Source organism: Dasypus novemcinctus, chromosome 5 (assembly GCF_030445035.2).
Source record: "Dasypus novemcinctus isolate mDasNov1 chromosome 5, mDasNov1.1.hap2, whole genome shotgun sequence".
NCBI lineage: Eukaryota > Metazoa > Chordata > Mammalia > Cingulata > Dasypodidae > Dasypus > Dasypus novemcinctus.
The window spans coordinates 108648909-108662125 of NC_080677.1; the positions used below are offsets into that span (position 1 = coordinate 108648909).

General features: G+C 37.1%; 1 protein-coding gene across 2 annotated transcripts in view; it reads left to right on the forward strand.

The window, feature by feature from the left end:
- The window catches only part of KLHDC10 (kelch domain containing 10), a 77159-nt gene that overhangs the window by 26562 nt on the left and 37380 nt on the right, over nucleotides 1-13217 (forward strand). The window contains exon 2 of one of the 2 annotated variants that reach the window (XM_004463245.4): nucleotides 13087-13173. The exons of the other annotated variant lie outside the window; for it this stretch is intronic. Coding sequence (XP_004463302.1) covers nucleotides 13087-13173 — 87 coding nt within the window. The remainder of the gene's footprint in view (nucleotides 1-13086; nucleotides 13174-13217) is intronic. 2 annotated transcript variants of the gene reach the window in all.

Here is a 13217-nt window from a genome sequence, read left to right on the forward strand (position 1 = left end):
GACTTCGATTCCATAGAGCTGGTGGATGGGACTCTCTTGTTTGCAGTTGTAGACTCTTTCAGTTCCTTGGTATGGTAGTGTCCATCATCACCGCCTTGTTAGTTGTCCTGGGTGAGACCAGTGAACTGAAGTGTAGGTGTTGCAACTCTGTTGAGATTCAGGGCCCATCTAACACATGGACAGCCAGATGATTAAGTAATTTTTATCCTTAATCTAATAATAATGTGGTAAATCAGACCATTTGGTTTTTGAATGTTAAGCCAGCCTTACATTATTAGAATAAATTTCACTTGGTCATGATGTATTCTGCCTATGTAAGCTCCATTTGGCTTGCTAACTTTCTGTTTAGGATTTTTGCCCCTGATTCATAAAAATAAAAAAGTAAATTAAAAAAATTTATTATGATAAAGTAAATAACATAAATTTTCCATTTCAGTCATTTTTTAATATAATAAACTTTATTTTTAGAGAAGTTTTAGATTACAGAAAAGTTACACCAAAAGTATAGAGGAGTCCCATTTAACTCACCCTGACCCTTCCCACATTTTCCCCTGTTAATAACATCTTACATTAATGTGATACATTTATGACAACTGATGAACAGATATTGAAGATTGCTACTAACCACACAGTCTATCATTTACATTATGGTTTACACTTTGCACCATACAGTTTAATAGGTTTTGACAAAATGTATATCAGCCTGTATCTGTCATTGTAATATTATGCAGAACAATTCCAGTACCCTAAAAATGCCTTATGTTCCACCTATTCTTCCCTCCCCTTCCCTCAGAACCTCTGGTAAGCATTATCTTTATATCAGTGTTAACAGCTTCTTCCATTACTATAACAATAATAAGTCCACTTCGGTCCATGGTTCCACTCCCCAATTGTTTGTTCATTCCTCAATTTTGAGACTTTTGGGATGATAGTGCTCGCTCTGCTTCAGATGGGAGGGGACTTAGATTTTTTGGGGGCAGATGGAAGCAAGTTGTTTTGCTCACAGTTATAGGTACTCTTTGTTTTGGGGGATGAGAGTTGTCCATCATAATCATTTTGATAGTTGTCCTGGGTGAGCCTGATGAACTGGAGAGTAGGTATTGGCTGCAACTCTGCTGAGATTCAGGGTTTAACCGGCATAGGAATAGACCAAAGATTTAAGTCTCTGGGACATATATTTAACAGGTATAGTGCTAATTATAGGTTCAAATAAAAGGGGTAGAAGAATCATGAATAGGGAAATTATAAATTAGTCTAACTCTATTATATTGGGAAAACAGATTATTATAAATTTCAGGATAAGGCCCACTGACAGGGTGCTGATTTCATGAGGCTGTGTGCCTTGCCTATAGTGTCCAGGCATTTCCAGAGTGCTCAGGAGCATCCCTGTTTGAGGCTTTGTTTACTGGGGCAGTTAATGAGGTCTGCCTGAGTTGTGCACAAGTGTAATCTCTGAAATAACCTCCCTTCTCATTTTGAAATCTCTAGCCATTAAAAGCTATTTTCTGTTTAATGTTTCCCACTTTTGGTCAAGGTCTTTTTCCAAATGCATTGCTGGTTAGCACTTGGTAGTAATCCCACAGTGCCATGTCCCTGGGAGTCATGGCCCATGTCTGGGTGCGGGTAGGGAGAGGTAGTGAGTTTACTTGCTGAGCTTGGCTTAGACAGAGGCCACATTTGAGTAACAAGAAGGTTTTCATAAGGTAACTCTTAGGCATTAGTTATTATTAGGCTAAGTTTCATTTTTTCAAGAATAAGGTTCATAAGTATAAGTATTAATATCAAAGTTTGGTGGTGGAGTTGGCCCAATGGTTAGGGCGTCCGTCTACCACATGGGAAGTCTGCGGTCCAAACTCAGGGCCTCCTTGACCCGTGTGGAGCTGGCCCATGTGCAGTGCTGATGTGCGCAAGGAGTGCTGTGCCATACAGGGGTGTCCCCCGCGTAGGGGACCCCACGGGCAAGGAATGCGCCCTGTAAGGAGAGCTGCCCAGCGCGAAAGAAAGTACAGCCTGCCCAGGAATGGTGCCGCACACATGGAGAGCTGACACAACAAGATGACGTAACAAAAAGAGACACAGATTCCCGTGCTGCTGACAACAACAAAAGGAAAAAGACAACGCAGCAAATAGACACAGAGAACAGACAACCGGGGTGGGCAGGGGAAGGGAGAGAAATAAATAAATCTTAAAAAAAAAAAAATCAAAGGTTTGACATCTGTGTTTTCTTTTTTGCCACTCTATTTGAGAAAGCAGCAGGACTCCCAGGATGGGAGTTTAGTGTTTTGTTGGTTATTGTGCGAGTCTCCACCCACCGAGAAAACACCCAATGACAATGAAATATTAATTTTCCGTAGTGCCTTTGCCCGTATTTAAATTGGGTTGTTTGTCTTTTTGTTATTGAGTTGCAGGAGTTCTTTATGGATATTATATATAATCAGATATATGATTTGTGAATTTTTTCTCCCATTCTATAGGTTGTTTTCACTTTCTTGGTAATATCATTTGATGCAAAAATGTTTTTAATATTGATAAAGTCCAGTTTACCTATTTTTTCTTTTTTGCTCATACTTTTGGTATCAAGGCTAAGAATCCATTGTCAAGTCCAGGTCATGGAGATTTACCCTTATGTTTTCTTCTAAGAGTTTTATGTTTTTAGCTTTTATATTCATATCATTGACCCATTTTGAGTTAATTTGTATATATGATATGAGGTAAGGGTTCAACTTCATTCTTCTGCATGTGGAAATCCAGTTGTCCAAGTACCATGTGTTGAAGAAACTCCTTTCCTTATTGAATTGAGTTTATCTCTGTACTCTTTTCCGTCAGTCTATATATCTATCCTTATACCAGTACCATACTATTTTGGTTGCTATAGTTTTGTAGTTAATTTTAAAATGAGGAAGTGTGAGTCCTACAACTTTAATCTTCCTTTTCAAAATTGCTTTGGCTATTTAGATCCCCTTTAAATTCCATACGAATTTTAGGTCCATTTCTGAAGGAAAAAAAAAGCAGTTGGAATTTTAATAGGGATTACATTAATCTGTAGATTGCTTTGGGTTGTATTAATAGATTAATAATGTTAAGTCTTCGATTTAAAACACGAGATACCTGTCCATTTATTTAGGTCTTCTTTAATTTCTTTCAGCAATTTTTTTTTTTAAGATTTAAAAAAAATTTCTCTCCCTTTCCCACCCCCTCTCCCAGTTGTCTACTCTCTGTGTCCATTCGCTGTGTATTCTTCAATGTCCACTTCTATTCTTGTCAGCAGCCCTGGAATCTGTGTCTCTCTTTGTTGGGTCATCTTGCTACATCAGCTCTCTGTGTGTGCGTTGCCACTCCTGGGCAGTCTGGGCTTTCTTTCGCACTGGGCGGCTCTCCTTATGGGGCGCACTTCTTGCTCATGGGGCTCCCCTATACCTGGGACACCCCTGCATCGCATGGAACTCCTTGCGCGCATCAGCACTGCGTGTGGGCCAGCTCAACATGGGTCAGGGAGGTTCTGGGTTTGAACCCGGACCTCCCATGTGGTAGGTGGATGCTCTGTCCATTGAGCCAAGTCCACTTCCCTCAGCAATGTTTTATAGTCTTCAGAGTATAAGCATTTCAATTCTTGGTTAAATATATTCTAGATATTTTATTCTTTTAGATACTATTGTAAATGGGATTGTTTCCTAAATCTGTTTTTCAGATTATTCATTGCTGGTATATAGGAACACAGCTAATTTTGTGTTTTGGTCTTAAAACCTACAACTTGGTTCAATTTGTTTACTTGCTCTAGTAGCTTTCTCGTAGATTCTTTGGGGTTTTCCCTATATATAGATCATGTCATCTGTGAATATTACTTCTCATTTTCAATTTGGATGCTGACCTATAATTATTCTTAACATTCTTATCAAGTTTTCGTATGTGGGTTTTACTCGACTCATAAAATGACTCCATTCTATGAAAGAATTTGTGTAGTATAGGTACTAACTCTTCTTTAAATGTTTGAAGGAATTCACTAGTGAGGCCTTCTAATATTCTTAAAATTTTTACAAAATTCCTTAGTTTGCATATTTCTATTGATATCTATATTAATCACTATCTATATCCTTTTTTATTGTTTTGTTTATTTCTCTCCCCTTCCTCCCCATTGTCCGCTCTCTGTGTACATTTGCTGTTTGTTCTTCTGCATCTGCTTGTATTATCAAGCAGCACTGGGAAACTGCATCTCTTTTTTGTTGTGTCATCTTGCTGCATCAGCTCTCTGTGTGTATGGTGCCATTCCTGGGCAGGCTGTGCTTTTTTTGCATGGGGCAGCTCTCCTTGCAGGGTGCACTCCTTGCATGGGGGGCTCCCCTGCATAGGGAGCCCCTGTATGGCCCTGCAATCCTTGCACACGGCAGCACTGCACGTGGGTCAGCTCATCACATGGGTCAAGAGGCTCTAGGTATAGAACCCTGGACCCTCCATATGGTAGGTGGATGCTCTATCACTTGAGCCATGTCTGCTTCTCCCTCTGTATCCTTCTGAACAAGACAAGGACTTTAACATTCTTCTACTTTCCTTCCTCCTAACCCCCATTTTGCTTTTACAGTTTTTCCTTTTGATATTATCTGAGATTTAATTTTGAATATTAGTAAGGTTTTTTTGTGGTTTCTCTTTTTCCAATCAGTGCTTATTTAGATTTAAAGGTTTTACTAGTTTCTCTGCTTACTCTTTCTTATGGCTCACTTGTTATTTTTTTAAATTAATTTTTAAAATTCCAGATGTGTCTTGAGTAAATGTATCCTTGAACATCAAAAATGTCTTTATTTTACTCTTGTACTTGAATGAGACCATGAGTAGGTATAGAATTCTAGATTTAAAAGTATTTTCCCACAGAATTTTGAATATATTTTCCATTGTCGTCTTATATCCTTACTTGCTACTGAGATGATTGATATAGACATTATATTTTCTTTGTAATTGCTTTTTTTCCAATCTCTGGAAGATTTTAGGATTTTTCTTTATCTTTGATGTTCTGAAATTTCACCATATCACTTGATGTGCGTATTTTTTTCATTCATCCACTTTCAATCTTAGGACTGAAACTTTAGTTCTGGAAAAGGTTCTTCTTTTATTGGATTGATTTTCTTCTAGGATGCCTGTTGGATGCATTTGGAGCTTTTGCATCTATTCTTTCTCTTTTTTGATTAAGATATAACTACATAACCCAAAAGTTCACAAAATTGACATAAAATTCACCATTTAAAAGAGCACAATTTGCCTGTGAATTGCACACTTTAGTATATACCTAAGGTTTTAAGTATATTCATAAGGTTGACAATCATCACCACTATCTAATTCCAAAATATTGCCAACACCTGCCCTCAATTCCCCCATTCTCTTAGCCACTGGTGGCCACTAATCTACTTTCTGTGTTTATGGATTTGCTTATTCTGGACATTTCATATAAATGTAATCATACAATATGTGGCCTTTGTTAAATGACTTCTTTCACTTAGCATGATGTTTTCAAGATTCATCCATGCTAGAATATGTATCAGCACTTGATTTTTTTTTTCAACTTTTGAAATACTCTCAAACTTATAAGACAGTTATAAAAATAATACGCCATACAGAGAATCCCAACATCCCGCCCATCCCCTCAGATATCCATATCTACCAGTTCCAACATTTTGCTACATTTGCTACATCATTCAGTTAGTCTATAAATCCATCTGCCCTTTCATTTATCCATTCTCTTTACACTTACATATAGGCTGTATATATCCTGCTCCTCGAACACTTAACATTGCCATGTACATTTCCCAAGAACAAGGGTATTCACTCATGTATCACCTTAAGTGTAGTTATCAAGTTCAAGAAATCCAACACTGATAAAAAGCCACTGTCTATATTCCAGTTTTTTCATATGTCCCAATAATGTCCCTTTGAGCCTTCTCTTCTGTTAGATCACATCCAGGATCATGTAATGCCTTCATTTCCCACTCCCACCCCTTTATTTTATTGTGAAGTCAAATATGCAAAATACATTTTCCCATCTCAACCACTCCCAAGCATACCATTCAGTGGGATTTATTACATTCACTGTATTGTGCTACCCTCACCACCTTCTATTACTAAAACTTCCCCATTTCCCCAAACAGAAACCTTACACCCATTTTGTGTAACCTCTGGCAACTTGTATTCTAATTTCTGCCTCTCTGAGCTTGCATGTTCTTGTGTATATTCCAGTATTTTCTTTGTGGTTACTGTAGGGCTTAAATTTAACAAATTCTCTTCAGTATTTGATAATTTGGTTATAATATACCAAGGTGTGGATCTATTGGGGTTTGTCCTGTTTGGAGTTTGTTAAGTGTCTTGAATGTGTATATTTATATCTTTCAATTAAATTTGGGAAGTTTTCTGCTATTATTAGAAAATTCTCTCTGCCCCTTTCTCTTTTTTCTTCTGCTGGGACTCCCACAATATATGTGGTACTCATGATGGTGTCCCACAGTTTCCTTAGGTTCTGTTTGCTTTTCTTCGTTCTTTCCTCCTTTTGTTCCTTGGACTGGATGGTTTCAATAGTTCTACTTTAAAGTTCACTGATTCTTTGTTCTGCCAGCCCCAGTCTGCTTTTGAACCCTTCAAGGGAATTTTAAATTTCTGGTACTGTTTTCTTCAGCTCTGTTTAGTGTCTTCTCATAATTTCCATCTCTCTATTGATATTCTCTTTGTATTGAGATATCTTTTCCTCTGATTTCTTTCAGTTCTTTTTCCATGTTTTCCTTTAGTTCTTCAAGCATATTTAGAACCATTTTTGTTAAAATCTTTGGAATGTCTCAGGTCTGATCCTCAGTGATGGTTTCTAATGCTTAAATCTTCTCCTTTGCCTGGACCATCACTTCCTGTTTAGTTTTTGTTTTTGTTTTTTGGTATGTTGTATTCGCCAAATGGGTACTGATGTAAAATACCAGAAATCTGATGGTTTTTATAAAGGGTGTTTATTTGGGGTAGAACCTTATAGTTACCAGGCCATAAAGCTTATACTTCCCTTACCAATGTCTATTGCCATGTGTTGCATCAAGATGGCTACTGACATCTGCCAAAGTTCAGGCTTCTTGGGTTCCTCTCTTCCTGGGGCTCCATTTCTCTCCAGGCTCAGCTGCTGTGTTTTCTCCACAAGGTCAGTTGTAGACTATGAGGCTTTCTAGGCTTTGCCTCTCTCCACAAGGTGAGCTGTTTACTTAATTAGGCAAACACCTTGTTTCTCTTCCCAGGGCCTTCTCTCTTTCCTCATGACCGAGTTCCTCTATATGCTTACTTTCTGGGACTCAGTTTTAAGACTCCAGCATCAAATCTCCAACATCAAAACTCCAACATCATAATCTCCAACTCTGTCCTTTGCCATGTCTTTTATCTGTGAGTCCCCACCCACCAAGGAGGAGGGACTCAACAACCTACTGATGTGGCCCAGTCAAAGTCCTAATCATAATTTAATCATGCCTAGGTACAGCCAGTTTACAAACATAATCCTATATCTATTTTTGGAATTCATAACTATATCAAACTGCTACATATGTTTTGTAATCTTTTGTTGAAATCTGGGCATTTTGATACTCTAATTGTTTTTATTGGAATTTAGAATTTGAGGGGTATGGTCCTTGAGCTTGCATCCAACTAGAATTATGAATTCCAGGAGATACCAGAAAAAAAAAGGCGGGGTGGGGAGAGAAAATATCTTTTCCAGTCTTTGCAGATTGACCTGTGTGAATGAGCCCTCTCCTTCAGGGCTTATCCATGCAGTGAGTTCAAAGAATACTTAGGCCAAAGTGCAGGGACTGCCTCATCCTTTCTGCATATATGTCTTGTCTTGGGCTGCACATGTTGTCCTGGGAATTCCCTCAAATGTCCCCTCTTCCCTAGGAAATGGTCCAGGGCACTGAACTGTATGTCCTACAGCCAGAATTCCCTTGCCCCAGGCAGCCACTTGACTGCTTTCCTACAGTGTTCTGTAGGATCTTTAGGTAGTAGCTGCCTTCTACATGCAAGACAGGTTCTGGGACGGCAAGTCCATCAGTACACCACCAGAGAGATTGGGACAGACATACATGCCCCTAGTATGTGCATGAGGGTTACTCTGCTCTCTCCAGAACTGGGACTAGGGATCCACACTGGGATTGGATGGAGGCTATCTCTGTCCTGAGCTAGTGAGGGATAGGGAAGGGCCCAGCCAGGGACTCACGAGATTCTACTACTTTTAAGTAGCTTTATTCTTTTTTTTTTTAAATTTATTTTATTATTTTAAAAATTTATTTCTCTCCCTTTCCCCGCCCCCACCCCCAATTGTCTGCTCTCTGCGTCCATTCACTGTGTATTCTTCTGTGTCTGCTTGTATTCTTGTCCGTGACACCCAGAATCTGTGTCTCTTTTTGTTGCATCATCTTGCTGCGTCAACTCCGTGTGTGTGGTGCCATTCCTGGGCAGGCTGCACTTTTTTTTTGTGCTGGGCAGCTCTCCTTATAGGGTGCACTCCTTGCTCCTTGCACACATCAGCACTGCGTGTAGGCCAACTCATCACACGGGTCAGGAGGCCCTGGGTTTGAACCTTGGACCTCCCATGTGGTAGGTGGACACCCTATCCTTCGGGCCAAATCCCCTTCCCAAGTAGCTTTATTTTTGATTTAGTGCTTGCTCTGTTATTGTGTTCTTTAACTGTTTTCTGGAACTTTGAGGAAATCAATTGACCATAGGTATATGGGTTTATTTCTGGACTCATAATTCTTTTCCATTGATCTGTATGTCTATCCTTTTGCTAGTACTATCCTGTCTTAGAGTTGTAGTAAGTTTGAAACAAGGAAGCATGTGTCCTCCAACTTGTCTTTTCAAGATTGTTTTGATACTTGGAGCCCCTTCCAATTCCATATCGAGTTAGGATCAACTTGTCCATTTCTGGAAAACAAAACAAAAAAAGACATTTAGAATTTTGATAGAGATTGCTCAATTTTCTTTTGATTCTTAACTTTTTAACTATTTTCTACCTCATTGTTCTTTTGTGCTGAATTCTGGTGAACTTCTTGGCTTCATCTTTCAGTTAGCTAATTTGCTTTTTAACTTTTTACATGTTTTGATCAGTCCTTAGCTTATCTAATAGGTTTTTATAAATGTGACACTATTTTGCATGTCTCAGGATATTAATTGTACTTATTTTAAACTCCTATTCTCTTTATTAACTTTTGAGTGTGAGTTTTTCTGTTCATCACCTAATGCCCTTTTTTCATGTTTGGCTTCATGCTCATTCAAAATTGTTGAGTCCTTGTTAGCCTTTCTGTGAATGTTACTTCTATTTATTGCAGTAGGTCTTCACTGATTATGGGGAGGGAAAGAATGTGCAATAGGATGGAGTTTACCAGTTTCCAGTCTTATTTAGTGTGAGTGTCCCCTCTTTTTCTTAGGTGTGAATATTTACACATCCAAGGGTTCCGTGCTGAGGGAGCGATACTTTTATTGTTTGATGCAACTGTCCCTACCTGGAAGAAAACCCCCGTATTGTATTCTATAATGCCTCACCAAAGAGGTGAATGGGTAGGAGGGGTTGGCCAGCTGTGTAACTTTTATGCTACCACAGCCTGTCATGCTGTAAATTGTTTCCTGCTGCCTTCTACCTCTTAGCTTAGTGTACCCAGAGCTGCTACTACTCCTTACTACAGCCATTTACTCTGGGAATATAGGATTATTATTTCCTTCTGTAATCTAATTCTATCAGTTTTTCATGTTTCCATCATTCCTCTTAGTTCTAGCCCACTAAGCGCTTGTCTTGTTTTCCTTTGATTATGGATTTTTTAAATGGCTTTTGTGTTATTTTGGGGGTTGTGGGGGCTCATAGTGTGCCTCATTTTCCATCTCAATTCAGTCAATACTGTGATATGTTTATAGTGAAATAAACTTAATAAGAGAGAAAATTGTAAACCTAGCAGAAAATAAAATATTGATAAGATCTTTGAAGAAAGAGTTTTTCTTGTTTTTGTTTTATTTTTTGGTTCTTTTTTTGTTTTGAAGAGTAGAAGGAATTACAAATGAAGAATGGCAATTTGAATATGTAAAAATTAAAATTTCAGTGAACAAAAGTTTAGACCAGGTATATATTTATATGAAATATGGAAAGGCATATATTTCTTTAAAATTTAGAAAGGATTCTTTTTGCTGTTGGTGTTACACTACTCTGATTCTTGCTTCTCTTCTTTGCTAGTTGGATGAAGGAAGAAAACATGGGTTGTGAAGTTAGCACATACCTTACCCAGATAACTTCCATATAGTTAACATTAGCCTATGCCCGTAACAGAGTTTTATTGGTTACTGAGAGAGGAACAGGCCAAAGATGTTTGACAGAAGGTTTGAGAAAACATAGTAAGAAGAGTTTTGATTACAATTTTGGTTCAATAATTTTCAGTGTTATTCCCTCAAGGTTATTTTAATGTAGTTTTCTATATCTCCATTATAAAATAATATATCTCATTAGGGGGTTTTTGGACAATGTAGAAGGGGTGATAACCCCAAACCTAGTTATAACCGCTGTTAATATTTTGGTATGTTTCTTTCCAGCATTTCTTATCATAGATTTTTTTAAAAATTGAGGTAATATGATACTGTTTTACTTCCAGTCCAAAAAAATGCCTACTTAATAAGAAAACTTGGGAAATAAGACCAGCCCGAAGGGGAAAAAAACAAAAAAAAAAGATTTATAATAACCACTTAAAGATAACCACAATTAAAATTTGCTGTATATGTCCTTCTTGTGTTTTTCATTTGCAATATCTTGTGAGTGTTTTCTCATGTAAGTAAATATTCTTATAATTTTTAGTGGTTATTGAGAATATGAACATTTAAATATGTTAATTATTTAGCATACTTAACTGTCTCCCTATCACTGGACATTTAAAATGTTTCTAATTTTTTGCTGTTATAAATAATACCACAGTGAATATCTTTGTCCATACATTTTTGCATGCATCTATGATTGTTTCTTTAGGAATAAATTCCTAGAAGTGGAATAGCTGGGTCAAAGGGTATGTACATTTTAACACTTTTGATACATAAAAATGTCAAGTTTTAAGCTAATCACTTGTTATATTCTGTGTTGTATTGCTATCTAATTGTTTTATGTGTCTGTCTTGTCTCCCTAATTAGAATAAAAGCTTCTTGAGGGCAGGGGAACTTTCTTACACATCTTATGTATCCTTTTACAGTGTGTATTATAATGTTGGACTCATGAGTCATCAACAAATATTGTATTGATTTAAAGCAGTGGTCACCCACACTTTTGAATGTCATAAGCATGTAATATTAAAATATATATATATGTTGGGGGTACACATAGGCTTGCAAATTTTCTGTTTTTCTAAGAAAGGATATTAAAAATCAAAACCAACTACTATTTCCTTTTACCGTTATTTCATAAAATAAAGAATATTTTACCAACAAGAGTGTTCTAATTTCTGAAAAAAGGGCAGGCATTTAAGTGGAACATTATAGCTTTTTGAAAAAACTTACTGTCCTGTCCATATTTTTCTCATTTTATGTTGGATTGGTGAATCTTCACTTTAGTCTTAGCAGTGGTCTGTAGATCAACATTTGGGAACTACCAATTTAAAAGACTTACAGGTTAAAAGGCAAACCCTTTTGCAAAATTAATAACTTTTCCTCTTGCCCGAGAATATGTCTCCTCCATAAAGTTAGTACACATATGCAGGTAATGTCATTTCATCACATAGAGTTTGTATATCTTTATGTACAAGTACTATCTCAAGCAAACTGGACCTTGCTGATAAACATCTGAATATATTTGCAATTCCCCCAAAATAAAAACTATTCTCTTTCTAGGGAATTGAGACAGGGTAACTGTGGTGTGAGGGCAAGAGGCAGGTTTTAGAGTCAGAAGACCTGGGCTTGAATCCTGTCTTTGGCATTAAATCACTTTAATTTCCTTTAGCTTCTTCATTTGTAAAATTGAGATGATAATATCTTCCTCAAAGTATTTTTATTGCCCTTATTATAGCATTTAATTTATTATAACATAATTATTTGTTTACACGTCTGCTTTCTGGTCTAGACCATGAGCTTGTTGAGGATAGATATGTAACCCTATGACGTATCCTAGGGCTCCAGGCATAGCAGATACTTAATGATTGTTGAATGAATAAAGGATTGTTTATGAAATCAAAAAAGGTAATATGTGTAGAAGCTCTTTGTAAACTTCAGACTATACAGATGTTAATTGTTATTGCTAATAAGAGCTTTCAAAACTTTGCGTGAGAGAAAATTGTCCAATTTAAAAGTTAGTTCCATAAGGTATTACACTTTTCTTTTATCAGAAATAAACAAGTCTGAATTGGGGTTAATGGAGAGCTAATTTGCTTCCTGAGAAGGCAGGTGGACTTCCTCCCTGCCTCCCTTCCTCCCTCCTTCCCTTCCTTTCTTCCTTCTTCCTCCCTTTCTTTCTTCCTCCTCTCTCTCTCCCTCCCTCCCTTTCTTTCTTCCTTTCTCTCTTTCATGGGAGTGCCAAGATATTAAATATTTGTTTATTTGGTTGCTGGCATAAAATTTTTCTTATGGAACAGTAAGTTTATTTCACATTTAAAGAATGGTGCCCATTACTTTATCTTCTTATTTATGTAATAAAAGAATGATACTAAACCTTTTGAACAGAACATGAACTTATGTTATGCCCAGCTAGTTTTGGTTAGACTTCCTTTTATTGACTGTTACTATCTTTAAAAGGTATAGTTTTTAATCTGTTCTTTGAGCTTCTGGTGAATTTTTGCCACAAGATGGCATTGGTGATTACTGAGTGCACATACTTTTGAGCCAGAATTCAGAAAAATGGTGCACAGGATTGTTTGTATTCTTCTAGGGATAAAATTTGAAAACCTTCACTGCTTATGTATTAATTTAATTTTGTTGTAACTTCCAAAACAGGATTAAATGATATTTTACATCACTTCTTTCTGTATTCAAGTATTGTTTTGTTTCCTGTTTTTCTGTCTTTATAACTACAGTAACTATGTATTATTTGCCATGTGTTGTATGTGTCTGACTTATTGCTGATAATTGTGGTAACAGGTAAGAAGAAAATACGATGGGACCCAGTTAGGAGGCGCTTCATTCAGTCCTGTCCCATCATAAGGATCCCTAACAGGTTTTTGAGAGGTGGGTGATAACTAGCAAGAGATCTGTGCTTCATATGGGTTAAA